At 40.2% G+C, this 22,927-nt stretch overlaps 1 protein-coding gene across 4 annotated transcripts in view; it reads left to right on the forward strand.

Moving 5' to 3' along the window:
* pdk3a (pyruvate dehydrogenase kinase, isozyme 3a) overlaps positions 1-22,927 on the forward strand; it is a 62,954-nt gene that overhangs the window by 31,099 nt on the left and 8,928 nt on the right. For 2 of the 4 annotated variants that reach the window (XM_080203913.1, XM_080203916.1), the window contains exons 6-10: positions 2,998-3,075; positions 3,810-3,886; positions 8,213-8,314; positions 10,429-10,539; positions 21,701-21,814. In XM_080203913.1, the coding sequence (XP_080060039.1) occupies positions 2,998-3,075; positions 3,810-3,886; positions 8,213-8,314; positions 10,429-10,539; positions 21,701-21,814 (482 nt within the window). Of the gene's footprint in view, positions 1-2,997; positions 3,076-3,809; positions 3,887-8,212; positions 8,315-10,428; positions 10,540-11,834; positions 11,929-21,700; positions 21,815-22,927 lie in introns of those variants that run through there. The other 2 variants (XM_080203917.1, XM_080203914.1) reach the window with 2 other exon arrangements.

Genomic DNA, 22,927 nt, shown 5'->3' on the forward strand with positions numbered 1-22,927 from the left:
GCACTGGATTAAATGTGCACAGTAAAAAGTCTGACAACACCAGGTTTTAGTCCAACCTATTTATTTGATAATATTCTCACAAGCTTTCGAGGGGTTACCCTCTTCGTCAGGTGAATGGAGAGTTCTGGCCTCAGACAGAGCATATAAAGCACAGACAGTTTAGAGATTACTGATTAAAATGCGAATCCTTACACCTAACCTGCTGTTCAAGACCTGAAGTGGCTGACAATGTGAGTGGTAGGAGCACTGATCACAGTTTAAAGAGATGTGTATTGTCTCCAGACAGTACAGTAAGTGAGGTTTTGCAAACCCAGGTAAGTCACGGGGGTTACAGATAGTGCGACCTGATACGTTGTCTACCTGATACGTTGCAAGAAAGGATGTCCCGAAGCATGGTACATTGGGGAGACCATGCAGACGCTACGACAACGGATGAATGAACATCGCTCGACAGTCACCAGGCAAGACTGTTCCCTTCCTGTTGGCGAACACTTCAGTGGTCACGGGCATTCAGCCTCTGACCTTCGGGTAAGCATTCTCCAAGGCGGCCTTCACAACACACGACAGCGCACAGTCGCTGAGCAGAGACTGATAGCCAAGTTCCGCACACATGAGGACGGTCTCAACAGGGATCTTGGGTTCATGTCGCACTATCTGTAACCCCCGTGACTTACCTGGGTTTGCAAAACCTCACTTACTGTACTGTCTGGAGACAATACACATCTCTTTAAACTGTGATCAGTGCTCCTACCACTCACATTGTCAGCCACTTCAGGTCTTGAACAGCAGGTTAGGTGTAAGGATTCGCATTTTAATCAGTAATCTCTAAACTGTCTGTGCTTTATATGCTCTGTCTGAGGCCAGAACTCTCCATTCACCTGACGAAGAGGGTAACCCCTCGAAAGCTTGTGAGAATATTATCAAATAAATAGGTTGGACTAAAACCTGGTGTTGTCAGACTTTTTACTGTGTTTACGCCAGTCCAACGCCGGCATACCCACATCATGACTTAAATGTGCACAGCCAAATTTAATAATTACTCTAGCGTACTTGTCAGTGACAGCATCTGAACCTGTCTCGATAATATATAAATGACACGTGTACTATTTGCTACAGTATTGGAAAAAACACATGTAAAATAGTTATTATTGTTTGTTTCTTGTCAAGTTGGAGTATTTTTTTTCCCCTATAGGTAACAGAATAATATCATAATCAAAAATTCTGAAAATTCTTGCCAGACCAGACAGCATCAATTGAGAGAGATAAACAGTGTTAACGGAGGGATGTTTTAGCCCCGTCAGACAATCCACGGGAATCCCGATGCTCTGTTGAATGGGTCATCGGCCAAAAGTTGAAACCCTCACAAGACGTGAAAACAATTGGGACTCATCAGAGCGGGAACCTGAAAATTATGTCTCCCGCCATACATCTGCTTACCCAGCAGAAAATGCAGTGGGTAGGCTTTGGTGCTGGTAATGACCAGTGTGGACCTGGTGTATTGGGCACCAGAGGGTCAAGGTGGTAGGGCCCATGGCTGTTTGCCCTCTACTGTTGCCAGGCTGCAGACGGAGGGTCCCCAAGGATCCTGAAGGTTGGGTGGGCTCAGGCAATGTCAAGGGATTGATCTGGGCTCTGTCCCCTGGAGAGGGTGGGGGTGGGTCTCATGTCTGGATCTCCCCTTTCATCCCAGCAGACCTGAAGATCACACCTGGCACAGTATTTCAGGCAGCTTTTTGCTCAACATCTTCATTCCTGTCCATCATCTGTAAAAAGCTTTGAGGTGACCTAGTCACTTTAATCTCCATATTCCCTGGTCACCTGGCAGGCTTTTTAAATCACAGCAGGACTCCATTCTGCGTCAGGGATTTCCTATTCTTGCTCTCAAAAGCTGCAGATGTGAGCAGACCCCTTTGAAGTTCTGTGACTGAGAGGAGATGTCACTTTCTCTGGGGAAGGAATTTCCCTTCTCCAGAACAGTTTACTCAGTCCCATTCTATTCACACATAACCTTCCTAAGAAGCTGAAATTCTCTCTATTGAAAATTTTGATCTCCTTTAATTTCACAGTGCAGCCCTTAGAAAGTGGCTCACGATGGCAGACAGCGAGGCAGGGAGGTGGATGAAAAAGACCAACAATGGAAGACTGAGGAGAGGGATGCTGGACAAGGCTGCATGAAAATCTCATAAGCAAGTGGGGAGGGGGGCTCAAAGGGATATTACATTATTTATTGGAAAGGGATACACGAAGATTCCAGATGTGGTGGCTAGAGGTCCAAGTGGGGCATGGATGCTATGCAGGTGAAGGGCTTGGGTTGTGGCAAGGTTCAGTTAAGGAACCAACTTCTTGAGGCTTCTGACATTTTTCCCCTGGGTTGATGACACCCAGCACGGTCTGGTGAAGACAGCTGACCTGGAGAAAGTGGTAGGAGTATGCTGAGATAATGTTTAAATATGCACCAGGACCTTCAAACACGCTAGTGACGGCAGGCAGAGAAATTTGTCTGTCCCACTCAGAGTGGAACTTGCCTAATTATTGAGGTTCCAAGTGCAGAATCTGACATGGGGTCCCACCTTTCTGACCAGCAGGGAAGGAGCTGCCTTCCACCTCTCATAGTCTCAAAAATGGAGAATGCCACCCAAAGTGTTGACCCCCTATTTTGCTAGGTTTGGTCACATGCTGGCAGCTTTGATGTGTTCCACTGTTCATCCACTGGGCTCCACCTGACTCTCCTGAAACCATTTTGTGAGAGAGTACAGTGTCCATTATTCCATGTTGCTTTTTTAAGAGAAAGCAACTGTCCAATTATATTTACGGGTATAACGTGACTATTACAACAATGTTAAGCCTGCTGAGTATTTCTAGCGTTTTCTATTTTTATTTCAGATTTCCATTATCTCAAGGATTTTGCTTTTGTTAGATGAGCAGATTTCCTTGCCTTGCACTTTATCCATGTTTTGTACTGTGTGCACTTTCATGATTTTAATTTTTTTTGCACAGATGCATACGAGACTGCAAAGATGCTATGTGAGCAGTATTACATGGGATCCCCAGAACTGGAGGTTGATGAATTTAATGGTAAGTAAAACTTCCCAAGTTTTTTTCCACCTAAAATTCATTTGTAAGCAATCAAAAGTGATAATGCATTTTCAACATTTGCTTATTCAATGTATGATACAATGGCAAAAACAAAAATTCTCGGTTGATGGTAACGTTATTTACATGAACTTACATCAACATTATCACATATCATCATCTTTCAATGGACCAATGCTGATCTCTTATCTACAGTTCCAGCCTACTGATTGTTGGGCTACTTCAGCTATGCTGATTGACCTTTGAAGCTGCTAGTTAGCCAAAACTCTTTTTTTTGCAAACCAACAGTGATAACATCTGTTAGCATGCATATTCACTAGGCTGATATTCTTTAAGTCCCCCAATTTACGTGCACTGACTAGATACACCTGGAATATCATTTTTCCTCCCCTCAGAACAACCACTTTGAGCCTTTAAAATTGGATGCTTTGGATGAATCTGCAGATCAAGATGTAATTTTTTACCCAAATAAGGGTTGCTTGTAAGCTCTACTTTTTGAAGTGACTTGCAAAATAATTTCTGAGTTCTTCCCCAGGTTTGCTTTAATTATTTTAATTAGTAATCTTTCCAGAAAATCCATAAAAAAGGCTTTTCTCATTAGCTCAATTGAGTTTGAATGATACTCAGAATTGGAGATGTATGTTTGGAGCATTATATAACTGACAAGCATGTAAAAGAAAAAAAAATTAATTAATGAACTTGTGTATTTATTTTAGCAAAAACATCAGTGAAACCTATCCAAGTGGTGTATGTACCTTCGCATCTCTTTCACATGTTGTTCGAACTTTTTAAAGTAAGTTGGCAATTTTTGTTGCACATGCGTGATATCTGAGGAAAGTGAAAAAACATTCTTTTGTGCTTGCACTTGTGGAAGATTAGGGGCTTCTATTGTGGTGATTTACTTTCTTCCTGGACGAATGCTTGAAAAGCTAACCTGCAAATTTTATTCTACGTTATTAATGTTTAAAATTAACAACAAGATGTAGATACTGAAAGCTCGAGTGTAACAAACTTGTACTGAGTTTCCTTAATCTTTCCCACTACCTGTAAGAAAGAGGGCAGATCATTCAGCCCTCAAGCTGTTCTATCATTCAACAAACTCATAGCACATCTGCGCTATCAATCAACAAAATCATGGCTCATCTATGCTAACTTCATTTTGCTGCTTTGGCTCAATACTTTTGGGTGAGCAAAATTCTGTCTCTAGTTAGAATTATTAATTAAGATAGCATTACTTGTTTTGAAGAAAATATTCCTACCTTTTACATGAGCAATTAAAATGTAATGGAATATGGACATTGCCATAAGTTTGTTAATCTTATCTCCAATTGCCTGTGAAAAGATGGTGAAATGCCTTGTTAATTTTATTACGTATTTACATTGTATTTCCTAACTTCTCTCCTGATTGGCCTGTGCTTAATTTTAAAGCTTTTTTTGTTTCTTTATCTTTATCCTACACTCCCTCACCAGCACCGGAGTTTTCTCAGGACACTGTCAATTTCTTTCAAACTCCTAAAAGATTCAATCAAATCACCCCTTAATCTTCTTTGTTCCAGAAATACAAACCTATCTTAAATAAGCTCCTTGGAGCCTCAGGAACATTCCAGTTAAACTGAGCTGCACTGTTTCCTAAGCCAGGATAACCTTTCCTACCAAAACATTCTCTCTTTTATATTCTGCTCCTCTAGTTATAAAGGCTTTGTGATTTCTTTTTGCATCTAACTACATCTTAGTGATATCTGTATGTTGGCACCTCGATCCCTTTGGTCCCCTTCTGTTCCTAGCTAGTCCCAGGCATCATAATTCAGCAAGCACAATTTAAAGTTTAGTTGTAGTGCATGGTTTGTTTTATCAGTGCTCTGTTTTGTTAATTTTTGTGCTGTCACATGTGCGTCAATCATAATTGAGAAAGGCCTGTACGTATCTTCCAGGCTGTAGCATAAGTGCACCCACATATTTCAAAAAATACTCTTGATTTCATCTTTTTGGATCCAGATTGAATGATGTCTCATTTGTGTGGTGAAATCAATGTTAGAATCAAGGCCACGCAGCTAAGAATTTAAAAAGACTGCTTACATAAACAAGGTAGCTGCACACTCCAGACTAACCATTAAAGGGTGTGTTGGTTGAAATCCAAGTTCTGCCCACTCAATTGATCAATGCCTTTGCAAGTTTATGTTCCTAACTAGACTACTTACATTGGCACCAGTCGTTGTGTCATTGGCAAACTTGGATATACAGCTCTCTGTGTTTGATTGTTGCAGTTAACAATGAATTTTGGGGCTCCACCAGAGATCCTTACAGAGCATCATAAATGGTTTCCTTCAATTTAAGTACATGCTCCTTATTCCTAAGTCCCAATTACAAGCATGTCGAGGTGCAAATGCACAACGTATGCTATTGGACTGAAAATGTTTCTGTTCAATGCAGCATGAAATTTCACATACCTCATTACATCTGAAATTAATTTTTCCTTAACCTGACTGTGACATATTCAAAAAGATTTACAGCAATGATACCAATTAACCACATATCCACACCGTCACTTAAGTGACCTATTTCTACTGCCATAGCATCACCCAGTTCTACCCCTCCTTTACAGTAGCCTCCCTTGTTCAAACCACTAGACTTGACACTCAAAGTTCTGCTGCCGGGGTCCTAGCTCACACCAAGTCCTGTGCACCAGTGTTTCCACTAAGCTATGAGAGTATACACCTGGGCAGTAACATAGAAGTTACCATGTAGGCCTTGCTCAATGATGACTGGTGGACTTATGGTGACAGCATGAAAATAATTAAAGGAACAGTGCAATAAAACTGGCTGTGTGCAAGAACTAAACTTGTGCTTGCTAACCTATGTTACGTGCCAGTTAAGCAATGCGTCAATTTAAAATTCTGTTTTCAAATCCTTCCATGGCCCCAGTTGTGATCTCCTGCGAAATATCTGCGCCTCTGTAATTCTGGCCTCCTGAGCATCCCAATTATCTCCAATTGCAGAGGGATCTTGATCAATTGGGCCAGTGGGCTGACAAATGGCAGATGGAGTTTAATTTAAACAAATGCTAGGTATTGCATTTTGGTAGATTGAACCAGGGCAGGACTTAATCAGTTAATGATAGGGCACTGGGGAGAGTTACAGAACAGAGATCTAGGGGTACATGTTCATAGCTCCTTGAAAGTGGAGTCACAGGTGGACAGAGTGGTGAAGAAGGCGTTCGGCATGCTTAGTTTCATCAATCAGAGCATTGAATACAGGAGTTGAGGTGTCTTGTTGAAGTTGTACAAGACATTGGTAAGGCCACACTTGGAATACTGTGTGCAATTCTGATCACCCTATTATAGAAAGGATATTAAACTAGAAAGAGTGCAGAAAAGATTTACTAGGATGCTATCGGGACTTGATGGATTGAGTTATAAGGAGAGGCTGAATAGACTGGGATTTTTTTCGCTGGAGCATAGGAGGCTGAGGGGTGACCTTTATAGAGGTCTATAAAATAATGAGGGTCATAGACAAGGTAGATAGTCAATATTTTTTCCCAAAGGTAGGGGATAGGTTTAAGTTGAGAGAGGAGAGATACAGAAGTGTCCAGAGGGGCAATTTTTTCACACAGAGGGTAGTGAGTGTCTGGAACAAACTGCCAGAGGTGGTAGTAGAGGCAGGTACAATTTTATCTTCTAAAAAGCATTTAGATAGTTACATGCGTACAATGGGTATAGAGAGATAAGGGCCAAATGCAGGCAATTGGGATTACTTTAGTAGTTTTAAAAAAGAAGAGTGGCATGGACAAGTTGGGCCGAAGGACCTGTTTCCATGCTGTAAACCTGTATGACTCTATCTCCAATTTTGGTGGCTGTGCCTTTAGAAGCCTAGTTCCTAGAACTTAGAATTCTCATTCCAAATCTGTCCAATATTGGACTTCATTTTCCTCCTTTAAGACACTCATTAAAACGTGCCTCTGATCAAGTTTTTGGTCATCTATCATTAAATCTCCTTGTGACTTGGTTGTTGCAGAATTTTGTTTTATTCCTGTGAAGCAATATCGGAGATTTTATTATATTGAACTTGCTATCTGTACCATCTTTAGCTGCAAAAGAGGTGAATCGCTTAACCACTAATGGGAATATCCATTCTAGAAGTTAAATATTTCTTGCCTGTGTCTGTTACCAACTCCAAGTCTTGTAAGCATTGCTTTCTCCTTTTCTTGGACAGCAATCACATCTGTATGTATATGCAATTTCCCTTGTGTGTTGGAGTAGATAGACAGTGCCCAATGTCTAAATGCATGAGCCAGCAGTGTAATAATTGTGTATTGCTTTATGTTCTGAATTGGATGTTAGTTTTTTTTGCAAATGTCTCTGTGCTTTTGCAAACCTTTGAAGACATGCCAAGGAAACACTGACAAGATAAAGCTTGATGTGAATTGTTGTTATTTTCTTTCAAAGCAAGTGAGTGTATAGAGCAACACTTATGGTTGGATTTACTTACAACCCATACAGCTTGTCCTTGTGTAATGAATTGATGTTTTCCTGCAGTAGGTCATCTTGTTTGACTTAATTGATTGGGGTGATTGGTTTTTGAATGAACTCTAAGGACATAGGGCTCACTTGCATGGCCAGCATTTCATGCATATTCTTAGTTACCGTTAAACAAAAGTATCTCCTAACTACTGTAAAGCATTCTTCATTTAAGCCTGGCAAAAGGTTTTCCCTTCAGTTGGCCATGGTCTTTTCATCTACCCATTTCACATTTTGAATGGTGACGCAACTGTGCCAACATTAAAACCAAGGACTTGTCAACACAGTGTTTTTAAGACAGATTAATAGCTATTTAATAGGTTTTTTGGGTGGAAAATGACATCACTATTTTGTATATTAGCATTTTAACCGTCTTCTGTCTTGGTGCCTATTTTTAAACTTGTGTCTGTGTATTTAACTTAAAAAACATTTTAAATGTAGCGCTGACCCCCAAAAAGTATTTAGTTGGAAAACAGGTCACAAGATTTTGCAGAATTGCATCATCCTCTGTGACTTGTACACCATTTAGCTGTTAATCCTCCACTCCCAGCACAAGTTTATGCTTAATGTTAATCACCTTGGTGTGGGATTTCTATTTACCACAGAATTCAATGAGAGCTACTGTGGAACTTCACGAAGGGAGAAAAGAAGGCTATCCTCCAATCAAAACTTTGGTAACATTGGGGAAGGAAGATTTGTCTATTAAGGTTAGTAGAACGATTTATTATTTTCTGATTTTATTCAAATATTGGCTGTACTTTGTTCTATTCATGGATTGTACTGAAATAGGTATACTTAACTAAATAGTAATAGCATATTGGTGGTGGAAAGTAAGTATGAAAGGACTATTTATCTGTATTCAGCACTGTTTTGAAGATTTGTACAAAATAATTTGACAAAGTGAGTAAAAGTCTTATTTATTTTATCATTTTTTTTTATTTGTGGGATATGGCATCACTGGCTGGCCAGCATTTATCACCTATCCCTAGTTAACCTTGAGAAGATGGTGGTGAGTTGCTGCCTTGAATTGCTGCAGTCCATGTTATATGGGTTGACCAACAATGCTGTGGAGATGCTGGTGTTGGACTCAGGTAAACACAGTAAGAAGTCTCACAACATGAGGTTAAAGTCCAACAGGCTTATTTGGTATCAAAAGCTACTAGTTTTTGGAGTGCTGCTCCTTCATCAGGTAAGTGCTACCAAATAAGCCTGTTGGACTTTAACCCGGTGTTGTGAGACTTCTTACTGTGTTGACCGACAATGCCAGTAGGAATGGAATTCCAGGATTTTGACCCAGTGACTGCAAAGGAATGGTGATATATTTCCAAGTCAGGATGGCGAGTGGCTTGGAGGGGAACTTGCAGGTGCTGGTTTATCAGCTACCCTTATTCTTTTACGTGGAAGTGGTCGTGGGTTTGGAAGCTGCTGCCTAAGGATCTTTGGTGAATTGCTGCAGTGTATCTTGTAGATAGTACACACTGCTGCTACTGAGCGTGGTGGAGGGAGTGGATGTTTGTAGATGTGATGCCAATCAAATGGACGGTGTCAGACTTCGAGTGTTGTTGGAGCTGCACCCATTCAGGCAAGTGGGGAGTTTTCCATCACAGTCCTGACTGCCTTGTGAATAGGCTTTGGGGAGTCAAGAGTGAGTTACTTGCCGTGGTATTCCTAGCCTCTGACCTGCTCTTGTAGCCACAATGAGTATGTGGCGAGGCCAGTTGAGTTTCTAGTCAATGGTAACCCCAAAGATATTGTCAGTGGGGGATTCAGTGATGATAACATTATTGAATGTCAAGGGGCGTTGGTTAGAGTGTCTCTTATTAATGATGGTCATTGCCTGGCATTTGTGTGCCTATCAAGGCATTGTTATGAACACACTGATGAACTTGTTTCAACACCATTCTAGACTTTGATAGTCGGTTCAATTCAGACTTTCTGTCAATAAGCAATAAGAATTTGAAGTTAACAACTTTTGGGGGGAGATTGTGATTGCAGCAGAAAGATCAGGATAATTAGAAAAGGGTAATTAGATTGTGCCATCTTGTGCACAAAAACTTACACAAATGTTGCATTCTCTGCAATGTCAGTGGAAGACATCATCATTGTATTGATTTTTAGTGCAGCAAGTGCCCTCCAGGAATCCAAAGGGAATATCTCCATGGTTGGCCATTTGTTTGCCTTTTAGCCGTTTTTGATTTTCTTCATGATGAAATGTGACAGACTACAGAGTATGGTAAAAGTAAATTAAGTCTACTTAATTTTGCATATATTTTGCTTGTGCATTTACCTTTGTATTGTGAATTTTTCAATGCTGTTTGTGATTGAATGTTACTGTTTAGTTAGTTCACCAGTTAAGAGTAGCACAATTGGATGGTGCCATAATTAACTTGTGAAGTGTAAACATACAAGATGCTTAATAACTACATTTTTGAGACCAACACCTGATACATCCGCATCAATAATATTGCTCCCGTGCTGGACCCTAGACCTGAATCATGAACTCTGCTTCTCTCTTCTAAGATGTCTGACCTGCTGACCATTTCCAGCATTTTCTTATTTCAGATTTATAGCATCTGCAATATTTTGCTTTTGCATTGAGGATACACAAGTTTGTAAATTTTTCTTGGATCAATACTTGCGTGCACATCAAAAGACAATCTTCTGAAAAAGCTATTCTTAATTTTCATGGCTGGAGTTCGATTGAATAATAAAGTTTGATTATCTACAGTAATTTATTAATATTCTTCAACATTTTATGGCTCCTATTGAGGAAGGTAGCTAAATTTTAGCTTTGTCTTTAACAACTTTTGTGCTTCTGCAGATATCTGATAAAGGGGGCGGTGTTCCTCTGCGGAAGATCGACCGTCTATTTAATTACATGTATTCAACTGCCCCCAGTCCCAGTCTGCAACCATCACAAGCTGCTCCTCTGGTAAGTGCCCCTTAAATTATCCACAGGCTACAAGGAGATGTGGAATAAAGCGTCCTGAGAAAATATAATGTTTATTATTAATTTATAATATAAGATTATAAATTAGAGATCAGCATATCTTTTTACAGTTTATTAAATTACAAAATTGAATGTAATTGCTTTGGAAATAGGACCAAGATAGCAAAACATTTATACTGCTTTTTTCTATGTATGCTAAGTTTTTGCAAATTATCGAAAGAAAATTTCAAGTGTTAATATTTTGAGTTTAAGGTATTTTAAATATCATCTGTCATGTTATGGAGCAGGTAGAACAGTCGTCAGATGGTTGGCTTCATTATTGTTCACCCTAAATTTACTTACGCACTTGTCCTTAATGCCAAAGAATATCCACAAACCTGATGCAGAATGTTGAAAAGGAAAGAGTAATGGAGAAAGAAGTGTGGAATTTTTTACTAACCCCCATCTATATACTTATCAATTAACAACTTGGGGTTATTCTGCAGAATCACTCTGATACAAATGGTTTTGTGGATTAACTGGAAAAATTTTTTGGCACCTTTCTTGAGGGTGCTTTTCTTGATGACTGATCCAACTTTGTCACAATATTATGCCCCCTTTAATTTTGAAAACTGATTTTTCAACTTTCAACTGACTGGAAATCTTGCAATTTGAAATGAGACAGAACAAGCTATTTAAAAATACAAGGCCACCTTCCAAGGTGAAAGTGAAAAAAGCAAATGACAGCTTTGGGAAGTGCGAAAAGAGGGACATATCCTATAATTCAAATATCCATCAAAACTCATCACTGTCTGAGGAAGAGACATTAAACTACAAAGAGCTGAAGATTGAAACAATGGCTGCTACAAACAGAATCACCCAAAACCCCTTGGAAATGCACAGTGGCTGAAATTAATAGACCAAGCTTCAGCTACTGCAAAGGGATTCATGTGACACGGAGTGTCAAGGGAAAGTTTTCAGCAGAGGAAATGGGCTGAGAAACTGCACTCCTTCTCCCTGTCTCTCTCTCTCTCTTTCGGAAAAAGGTATGTGTCACCAAGTTCAGAAATCCAATTATCAGAAACGTATCAGTGAACAGAGATCTTGTATGTGTGTGCACACGTGCACGTGTCCAGAAGAGGCAACTGCTCCTGATAAGGGAATGTTACTGGCATTCATTCCCACTGACAAATACAATGAATTGGGGAAAATAAACTGTTCCTTCAAAAGCAATTTTAAAAACTTCAAAGGATTTATTTTGGTCTGTAATATTGAAGTCCTAAAATGCTTTTTCACAGAGCAAGATGAGAAACTGGAAGGAAGTTAATGGCAATCCTTGGAAGAATGAAAAGGCACAGCTGGGCATTTAGAAGTGGCATTCCGCCAGAAAAGCAGAAGAGCATCTAGAGGTGGAAATTGAGGACACTGAAATAGAAAAAGTAAAGTTGGAGCAACAAAAATTGGAACTGAAATTTGAGAAAATGGAAAAAGAGAAAGAGGCAGAAACAGGAGGAGGAAAAAGTATTTCAGGAAAGAGAGTTTAAATTGAAAAAGTTTGAGCTGAGAAGGGAGGTTCCCATTGTATTCCTTAAAGACACCACTTTCTCAGACTTGAGGGCTGGGGTAATCAAGGTTGTCCGTTTAAATCCTAAGCTTGATGAAGCAGGGATGGACATTTTCTTTATCTCTTTAACTATGGTTATGCTAACTGTTTGAAAGTGGCCCATTCAACACTGGTAACATGATGGAAAAACTCACGACGTTTACTCCCTCTTGCTTGAGGAAAGACAACAAACCATGAGACAGCAAAAAGGGCAATTTTAATACCATCCAGTTAGTGCTGGAGGCGTACCATCAGAAATTCCATTCTGTCAGGAAATGACCTGACCAGACCTACCTGGAATTTCAATGGCTTAAGCTACTTGCTTTTGAACGTTGAGTACAGGTGCTTAAAATTGAGGCTACCTACAAAATGTTTTGTGAAATAGTTCTCAGAGTTCAAAACCTTCATACCCTTCCCAATAAGAATATAAGTAGATGAACAAAGCGTAACGGGCCAGGCAAGCATTAACGCAGGCGAATGATTGAGCTTATTCAAAAACCCTCATCCCAAAGGAAACACTTCCCTAATCACCCCCATCAGCTGAGAAGAGTAAAAAGAGTGCTGGGGAAACTGAGCACCCGTGGGAGGGAAGGGACAGCTGGAACCACATGGAGCCTACCTCAGGCCAGAAAGGATGATGCTGAGAAGAGTGAGAACAAGAAGCATGTGTGTGTTAACTGCCACAAGGTAAGACACCTCCATGTTGATCACTGCAGGTTACAGCAAAAACACATGAGATTTGTGGGGGTACACAAACCCCATGCAGAAAATGGGAGTCGAGACAGAAAGCATAGCAGACCAGGACATGGCTCTGATTGTGGTAGCATATCACATTCTGTAGATGTATTACTATCAGTGAGTTTTTAAAAATTCCTGAGTTCCCTGGATTTGGTATTGGAATTAAAAATGGCCACATTTCCTCTGAGCAAGATGAGTAATGCACCTAGGGTGCAACTTTGTGTCAGGACTAGTGATCATGGAAGTCGTCCTGAGGTTGCCTGTTGACAGAGTCAACCTGCTCCTCAGCAATGATGGGCAGGATCAAAAGTGGTAGTATCTCCAGTGATCTTGGGAGTGAGCAAGGTCAGTGAGTCTAGCTGCAAGAGAAAGTACCTGGCATTTTCTCTGACTGTGTGGTAACCCAGTCTATGGCCAGACAAACTGTCAGAGGCTGAAGTGGCATTGCAGACAGGTGACTTGCTTTCTGCTTAGCTGAAAACATTTTCATCAGTCAAAAGGCAGCTGAAATAGGTTGGAGAATAGAAAAGAACTCCCAAAGGCCCAGGATCGTCCAGAGAAGCTGAAAAGTTGGAGAAAGCCAGCAGGAATTTGTAGGGAGCAGAGAGAGGTTCAGACATCTTAGAGGGTTATAGAACTTGTGACAAATAGAGTAGCTAGCAAGGAGCTGTTGAACTTCAGAAGTTTAAAACCAGGCTAGTAGGGATAAAACAGGTCAGGATAGAATCTGTAGGAGTTGTTGTAACTAATCATTTGAATTTAAAAGGGCCTAAGCCAGACCAGCAGGAGTAAAAGAGATCAATGAAGGGCCTGTGAAGATTAAATAGGGTGAAGGAACAGAACCAGTGATTTGTTTAACAGATACCTTCACAGCAGATTTAAATGGGGGCCAGCGAAGTTCCCAGTTAGACCAAGATAGAATTAGGGTGATGCCCACTCAAGCCACAAGGGAATACTGCAGGTGCTGGACATGCACTTGAGGGCTATAGTGTTCCAGGGGATGTGGAAGAGGTACAGGAACACCCACCCTGGGCAGCACGGTGGCACAGTGATTAGCACTGCTGCTTCAGAACACCAGGGACCTGAGTTTGATTCTAGCCTGTGTGGAGTTTACACATTCTCCCTGTGTCTGCGTGGGTGGTCTGGTTTCTCCCACATTCCAAAGATGTGCAGGTTAGGTGAATTGGCTGTGCTAAATTGCCCCTTAGTGTCCCAAGATGTGTAGGTTAGGGGGATTAGTGGGGTAAATGTGTGGCGTTAAGGAGATAGGGCTGGGATGGTCCTGTGTAAGATTCTCTGTCGGGGAATCGGTGCAGTTGGGGCAAATGGCCTTCTTGTACACTGTAAGGATTCTATGATTCATTCCCAAAACACAAGGAGAGGAGAACCTGCCCCAAAGAAAGCAATACTTGTGGAAATCATGAGGGGTGTAGAATGAAACTCCTGTGAGACTCTGTCTCTATGAAACTCTGTGTCTTATGTCAACCACTGATGAACAAGATGAAATAGGCGAAGTTTTAAAATTCACTACTAACGAGATGCTGGATGTAAAACTAGAATTGCTACAGGAGGCAGCAATCCAAATACAGCCCTTACACTGCCTAGAAATCAGAATTGTATCTGGGTTATAAAGGTGGACAGGCAAAAGTTAAAATCAATCCAAGCTAACTATTGCCAGCAATGTGAAAAAGTTGCAATGTTTAAAGCCCATGTGCTAAACAGCATGAAGACGGGGCCATTGAGAAGCACAGAATACACCACCAGGTAATCAAGAGCAGCTTGGCTGTTGCCAACAATCCGGAAGTGAATGGCCAGGTAAGTCACCCAAGCTCCTTAGATGGATACTTAATGCAAAGTTACAGCAAGAAACAGACACAGGACTACTGTCATTCATCAAACCATCTGTCATTCCAACTACCAAAATGTTAAAGCAACTTCAGAACCCTGATGTCAGCCTAAACTTCTCAAATGAAAACGAGTTTTGTTTGTAACCACCCACCCAAAAAAAAATGCATGAGAATGATATCCAGGGCCTAACACAGTTTAAAATGTAATAAAAATAAAAAATGCTGGAAAAACTCAGCCAGTCTGACAGCATCTGTAAAGGTGCTGGATGCAGGATGACGCTTCATCCAGGTCATCCTGACGCAAAACGTTGGCTCTATTCTCTCTCCCCAGCTGCTGTCAGACCTGCTGAATTTTTCCAGCATTTTCTGTTTTTGTTTTAGATTGCAGTGTCCACTGTATTGTCGTTCTAAGATCATTCCAATTTAAGATGATCTTGTGTATCAAGACCACAATAGAACAGAATGGTTACGATTTGAGTAAGAGAATTAATTGGACCGAGTGTTTTTATATCTTGTAATGAAATGAGAGTGAATCTTGCTTCATGCCTTGTGATGTGGGTGTATCATGAGTCTATGCCCTTTTAATTTTGAAAAAATGAAATATTTAACTTTCAACTGACTGGAAATGTTGCAATTTGAAATGAGACAGAACAAACTACTTAAAAATGCAGGGCCATCTTCCAAGGCACAGGTGAAAAAGCAAACAAGACATCCTAGGGGAGTGTAAAGAGAGTTGACACTTCCTATATTTGAAAGATCCATCAAAACTCACCAATTTCTAAGGATGATGCATTAAAATTGAAAGTGCGGCTGCCAAAGACCCACCCAAAATCCCTTAGAAATGCGTAATATATGAAGTATTTCAGGCTAGAATCTAGCTATTGTAGAGGATTGCAAGTGACAGAAGGAGTGTCAAAGATCTTAGCAGAGGAAACAGACTGAATATCTCCCTCTTTTGCAAAGCTATGTGTCATCTGGTTTGAGAATCCAACTATTAAAAACCTAACAACGAACAGAGATCGCATAATACTTGTTACATCTGACCACATCCATAAAATCAGCGAAGCTGAATCGGCCACAACATTTAATAATCTTCGCCTTGAGGACAATCGAAGAACACTTAACCATATATTTTTAACTTTTTTCATAAGACAATTAGCTCCCCTTATTTCTGAGAGAGATTTTGGGTTTTATTAATTTTGGGTTTAGTAGTCAATAAATTTGATAATTCTTTGTTTGACTCAAGAAACCTTGTTTCATTGGCTTCTTTAACTATTTACGCAATGAGTAATAAATACGTTTGGATTTGGAAAGGGCATATCCTTGTGGAAAAGATATTTAAAACTTTGTAGTGACTAACTGAGAAGGTTAAATAGTGGGGAACCATTTCACGTCTTCTCACCTGGTCATAATGTTTTCATCTGTGTCCTCAGATTGGCATCCAAATAGCTACCAAACGCATTTTTCCAAGTTACCTGAGAACCATTAAAATTGTTATATTGATTGCATTATTCAACACTGCTCCCAGGGCCAAAGTTGCAAGGAGAAATTTTTTAATAAAAGTAGTATTACTACTGGTTGTAACAGTTTTACCTTTGTTTATAGGATGCACTTTAAAAATATTTTAGATGGAACGTATAAAAAAAAGTATTTTTGAAGTTAGCGATGTAGTTCATTACACTTCAATGAAATTATAATTATGATTTTGTAATCAACTTTATTGTTTCCACTGGCATAAATCTACCTTGGGGGGGGCCGGTTAGCTTAATTAGCTAGACAGCCAGCATGTGGATTAGATTAGTGGCAACAGCATGGGATTCGTTCCCCTTTCTGGCTGAAATAGACTTTGGACCTGCCTCCTGTCCCTACCTGTAGTTTAAAAAAAAACAATCGTGGCATTTTGCCATGATCTGGGGGATAATCTCCAAGCTTCTGATATGGGCAAAGAATTAGAGGAAAATATCTATCCTGTAGTGTTTAACCTTGGTAATAGAATTGCATATAATCTTTGATATGGAATTAAAGCAAGAGAATGGCTTTTCCTTTGTAGAGTATTAACATTTTAACTTTTTAAATGAGCAAGTAATTATGGAACCACTAAGTATCAATTATCTTTGTACCATCTGTTGTGTTTTATAAGTTAAACATGCAGTGTTGAATTCTGAAGTCACTCGTATTTTACTACTCCTTTGATTCAGATGGTTTTTCTGTGATGTTAGAAGTTTTATGGATCATGCCATTAATAGTAGATCTTCTAAACATTAGCTACCCACTTGTACTTGAATAAAAGCCATCGTATCTGTGGTAGTTTGGCCCCTTTTAAGGGGTGGGGTTCGTGGGTCATGGGACCCTCCTAGGGCCTGTCAGGAGGAACTGTGCAAATTGGCACCTTTTGGGAGTTAAGGTACAGATCCTGGTAGGAGAGAACCTATAGTGTCCGACTAGGAGTTGGCAGAAGTGGAGCTGTACCTACATAGAGCTTGTTGTGTATAATTTTATCTTTTCAATAAATCACTTCTGTAATTCAAGGTTTCTTCATTGTGGCAGCTTTCGCTCTAACACTGGTGACAAGGATGAGATCGGACAAATGTCACTAACATACCAGTTTCACAAGGGGGAAGAGCGAGTTCCTGGAAGAAAAACCAGCACGGATGAAACTTTAGTCAAGTAGCCATGCCACTGTTGGGAAAAATCAATCTGTTTGATACAAAGGTTGACATTTGGGGCTGGTGTATCAAAAGACTTGGATGCTTTTTCACGGCTAATGAAATAATGTCTGAAGAAAAGAAGAATGTTGTGTTACTCATGGTTTGAAGATCTCAAATCTATAAGCTCGTGAGAAGCCTGATATCTCTGGAGGCACGGAATAAGAAATCCTTTGAGCAGCTAGTCTTAATAATAAGGGAGCGTTATAATCCCTGACATTCCATTATTATGCAGAAATACAAATTCCATCCCCAGGGAAACAGTTCCCACTTTTGCCACTAGACTTCGCCAATAGGCCATACGTGATATGTTGCCTGATTGTCTCATCTGTGATATTAATAGTTTGAACATTCAAAAGATGTTTCCTCACCGAAACTAAAATTTCGCTGAATAAAGCAGTTGAATTGGCTCAGGCGACTGAGAGCACTGAACAAAGTGTTTTTGAATTGGAAGGTGTGCAGAGCAAGGTGGAATTTGGCAATTTGGTGGAAACAGTGGCCACTCGCAATACTAGTAGTGAAGGCCCACCAGAGCCTGAGAGAAGGAAGCAAAATCACCAGCCACAAGGGTTTGATGGGTATTATCGTTGTGAGGAGACCATATCCAAGACAGATGCAAATGTAGAGTTTTTTGTTTAAGATGTAATTGGCAGGGTCACTTACAAGCCAGGTGCAGAGTCAGACCATCCACAACTAGTTCCAGCGGAAAAAAAGGACACCAGGAGGAAAATTGAGGAAGATTCAGAAGAGAAGTCGAAGGTTTATAAGCTCAACGTTGTGAAGTAAAATGAAGCCTCCTCCCACCTGCAGCCAATCAAAATTTCCCTTATGGTCCATTAACTATGGCAGTCCAGACAGGCACTTCAATCATGGTAATAGGTGAACAAACTTGTGAGTATTTGCAAAGGTATCTGCAATCCATGAAGCTCAGCAAAACCATTGCAATGCTGGCACTCTATACAGGATTGGCACTGAAGTTATTGGGCACATGTCAACACCAGTGTTTTACCAGCACCAGTCCACTCAGTGACCATGATGATAGTGAAAGGACAGATTGGCTGAAGCAAGCTAAGTCGAGTTGGCTGAAGATATTCAACGTCACAGATTGCATTTTCCAAGCGTTTATGTATATATCAAGAGGTTTTCCAAAGAGAGCTGGGGTGCATATGGGGAGTAAAAGCTTGTAAACCTAGAGTCAATGCCAATTACTTAGAGCTAGGTTCATCCTTTATGCACTACATCAAAATGTTGAGGTGAAGCTGAAGAGGTTTGAAGACTTAGGGATAATCAGACTTATGCAATTCTCGGAGTGGGCCGTGCTAAAACCAAACCAAACAGTGAAGATTTGTGATGATTACAAACTGTAAACAGAGCTGCACAAATAGATATTGTATCCTTAGGATTGAAGATCTTTATGCTAAACTGGCGGAAGGCTGCAAGCACGCAAAATTGGATTTAAGTCATGCGTACCAACAGGTTGAGCTGGAAGAAGACTCGAGGAAATTTGTCACCATTAATATGAGTAAAGGCATATTCCTACATACAAGGCTACCTTTCAGCATCTCATCTGCTTGCGCTATCTTTCAGTGCACTTGGAAAGTCTCCTGCAAGGGATCCCCAGAATCGTTGTATATCTGGATGATGTCATAATAACAGGGGCATCACCAGAGGAGTATAGAGCCAATTTAAAGGAAGTCCTCAAAAGATTTAAAGAAGCTGGTGTCCACTTGAAAAGAAAAATTTTGCAGGCTGATGTGGTCACCTATTTAGGATTCCGAGTTGATGTCAAAGGATTGCATCCACTTGAAGAGAAAGTAAAAGCAATAAAAGAGATGCCTGCAATGAAGAACATAATAGAATTGAAGTCCTTTTTGGGGATAGTCAGCTATGTTCCTTTTTAACCCAATTTGGCCACCGTTTGATGTGTCCATGTCTACCATGTCCTTGTGTGCACGTGGGTCCTTGATGGAGTGGATGCTCGTGGGTCACGGGACCCTGTTGAGAGTAAATGTTTGAATCAGCACCCATTGTGTATGAGGGCGAGCGCCCTGGTAGGAGGGAATCTTCAATGTGGGACTGGGAGTCAGTGAAACTAGACCTGTATTTGCATTCAGCTTGATGTGCATTGTTTGATATTTCCATCAATAAACCACAGTTGTGATTCAATGTTTCCTCCTTGTGATACCTAATGCTATAACAATAGCTAACTGTAATATACATCAAGATTTTCTGTTTTCTGACAATAACTTCGCTGGAAACCTCTCTACCTCAACACTTCTTCCCCTCATTTCACTTTATTTCTACATATTCATGTATATTATTCATCATTTTGAGGACCTAACATTTGGTTCTCTAAATGCTCAACTATCTATGGTGCAGACTTTATATAGGGATGACTGACAAAGCATCAAGGAGATGCTAGACCTTGGAAAAATGACTATTCGCTCCAGTGATGAGATGGCTTCTGATTGTTACCAGGCAAATCAAGTGTCAATTTCCATCAAAATCTGATGGACTGCCCAGTAACACATCACAAAAATAGTTCAGAAAGAGAGCATAGGCCCAAATAGTGTCTGTAAGGCAAAAACTAAGAACAATCCTAACTTCTGTTAACACGGATAGGAGATTGTGTAAACAAAGTACCCCTTGACATTATATGTATCAGTGCTAGAAGCTTAGTTGCATCTTGTGTTTGCGTGATACTTTTTAACCAACCAACTTCTGAGTCTGTCTAGATGCTAAAAATTAGCGGATCTTGGGATTAAAAATATTTCCTCTTCACTACTTAGTCACAAGATCTCCTCAATCCTTCTGTTATCATCTCTTTAGTTGCCCAGTCATTGTGTTTAATTTTTTTCATGCAGTGCAGAATCTGTTTAAAATAATCAGCTTCAGGTTTTTACTTTCACGTTCACGAAAACATAATTGATTCACTCATGACTAGTTTTTGTGACCCAAATGTTCTTTTTTATCCTCCTACACCTGTTTCCAACCCATTGAACTTTGTTCACTTTCCACCGTTCCTGACATTTAACCTGTTGTAATCCCTTCACACACACTTCAAAAAACTATCTTTTTCTACTAAATAGGAATCCTTGGAGCAGATGTTAGCCCATTCCTCATAGATGGAAACAACTTAGTTTGCCCTTTAAAACTGGAGTTGAGCGCAGCTTGCTCTGTCCTGCTCATACCGTAGGAGCCCAGTCAAGTATCTTATGGAATTTGGCCTTTCCCCTGACCATCAACCCATGCTTCTGAAAAATCAAACAGATCAGCCAACATCTTATTGAATGGAGAGCAGGCTTGAGGGACCAAAAGGCCGACTTCTGTTTCGTTTATTTGTTTGATGCATTGCAGTGCTATTCTTGTGAGATTTCCAACATTGTTTTCATAATATTTTCATATAACCTGTACTTGCATCATTTGCTTAATATGATTTGATGTCTTATTTTATATCATTGAATGTGATAATTCTAAATTGGTTTTGTAGTAAGTTTGCCTAACAATGGCCAAGAAAGAATGCTCTTGTTTATGAAAAAAACTCTAGAACTGTCAGTTCCACTTGCCAACCAGCACCAGGTTTATGTGGCAACATTGTGCAGGTTATACACTGAAATTTGCTCATGGACTTAAACTTATGCTATCTTTACATAGTAACAAAATCATGGGTAGTGCAGTGTCACAGTGGTTAGCACTGTTACCTCATAGCACCAGGGACCCAGATTTGATTCCCGGCTTCAATCAGTGTCTGTGTGGAGTTTGCACATTTTCGCTGTATCTGTGTGGGTTTCCTCTGGGTGCTCTGATTTCCTTCCACAATCTTGGATAGGTGCGTTGGCCATGCTAAATTCTCCATCAAACAGGCGCTGGAATGTGGCAACTAGGGGATCTTTGTAGTAACTTCATTGCAGTGTTAATGTAAGCCTACTTGAGACAGCAATAAATAAACTTTTGGTGTTATAGATAAAATAGTCCTACTTTTAGGTATTAATACCATTTAATGCAAATATTCAGTTTATTTTCATTAGCTGTTAAAATCATGTGCCTATCCCATTTAAGATAACTTGGGCAACTATGTACAAAAACTGACCAGAATATTCTTTATCTGATCCTTTCAAACTTCACCATTTGGTTTCAGTTCAGTTGCAGACAGAAGGATATTTCTTTAATTTACAAATTCCCCTGATTGTTCTGGATCTTGGTCAATCTAAGTTTGAAATTGTTATAGTGCTGTTGTACTGTAAAGTAGCTCACTTTATTTCTGCCTGCAGGCTGGATTTGGATATGGCTTGCCAATCTCCCGCCTATATGCTCGGTATTTTCAAGGGGACCTCAAACTGTATTCCATGGAAGGTGTGGGCACAGATGCAGTTATCTATCTTAAGGTATCTTGCAACATCAGTAAAGTATTAAACTTCTAACAGTTGGTAAGGAAACCAGAAGTCAATCTTTAACTGGTTTTAGATTTATTCACAAAGTGAAACATTCCAAATGTATAACTCTAAACTTGACAGCCCACCACTTGTGACTAAGTGTCTTTTTATGGTCTTTTGAGCAAACAATAATCAAATAAATAAGTGAACTAAAGAAAAAACCCTAAAAGGGGTCCAAAACATTCATTCCAGGTTAAGCAGCGTTTCACTTATATCTCTTTCAATTTGGTATATTGCATTCACTGCTCCCAATGTGGTCTTCTCTATATCGGAGAGACCAAACGTAGACTGGGTGATTGCTTTGCTGAGCACCTTCAGTCTGTGCGCAATCAGGACCTTGACCTTCCGGTTGCTTGCCATTTTAACACACAATCCTGCTCCCATGCCCACATGTCTGTTCTTGGCTTGCTGTAATGTATCCAGTGAAGCTCAACGCAAACTGGAGGAACAACATTTCATCTTCCAGCTAGGCACATTACACCCTTCCAGTCTCAACATGGAATTCAGCATGATTTGCTGATGATTTGCTCTACCCCACCTCGACCCCTTTGTTTTCATTCTATTTAATTTTTTTTACTGTTCTCTATCTTTTATTTCTTTCTTCATTTTTCTTCTCTCCCCCCCCCACTCTTTCTCCTCACGTTATCCCCCTTACCTTACCTTTTCTCCTCTTTGCACCCCCTTTTCTAAATTTTACCTCTGTTCCATCTATTCCACCCCCCTCCCCCCCAGCCTCTTCATCTGTCACAGTTTACCCTCTCATTTTAGCTTCTCTTGCCATTTGACTATTCACATCCTTTATTCTCTTTGTGAACAGCTATTAGCAGTCTTTTCCCTGGTTTCTGTGGCTATGACTCATCTTTCATTCCCTCACCCTGCAGCATAAATATCTCCCACTTTCTATGCATTTTAGCTTTGTCAAAGGGTCATCTGGACTCGAAACATCAGCTGTTTTCTCTCCTTACAGATGCTGCCAGATCTGCTGAGATTTTCCAGCGTTTTCTCTTTTGGTTTCAGATTCCAGCATCCGTAGTACTTTGCTCTTATCCTTAAAGGGGTATTGTA

Source organism: Carcharhinus amblyrhynchos, chromosome 15 (genome assembly GCF_965287045.1).
Source record: "Carcharhinus amblyrhynchos chromosome 15, sCarAmb.v2.hapA, whole genome shotgun sequence".
Lineage (NCBI taxonomy): Eukaryota > Metazoa > Chordata > Chondrichthyes > Carcharhiniformes > Carcharhinidae > Carcharhinus > Carcharhinus amblyrhynchos.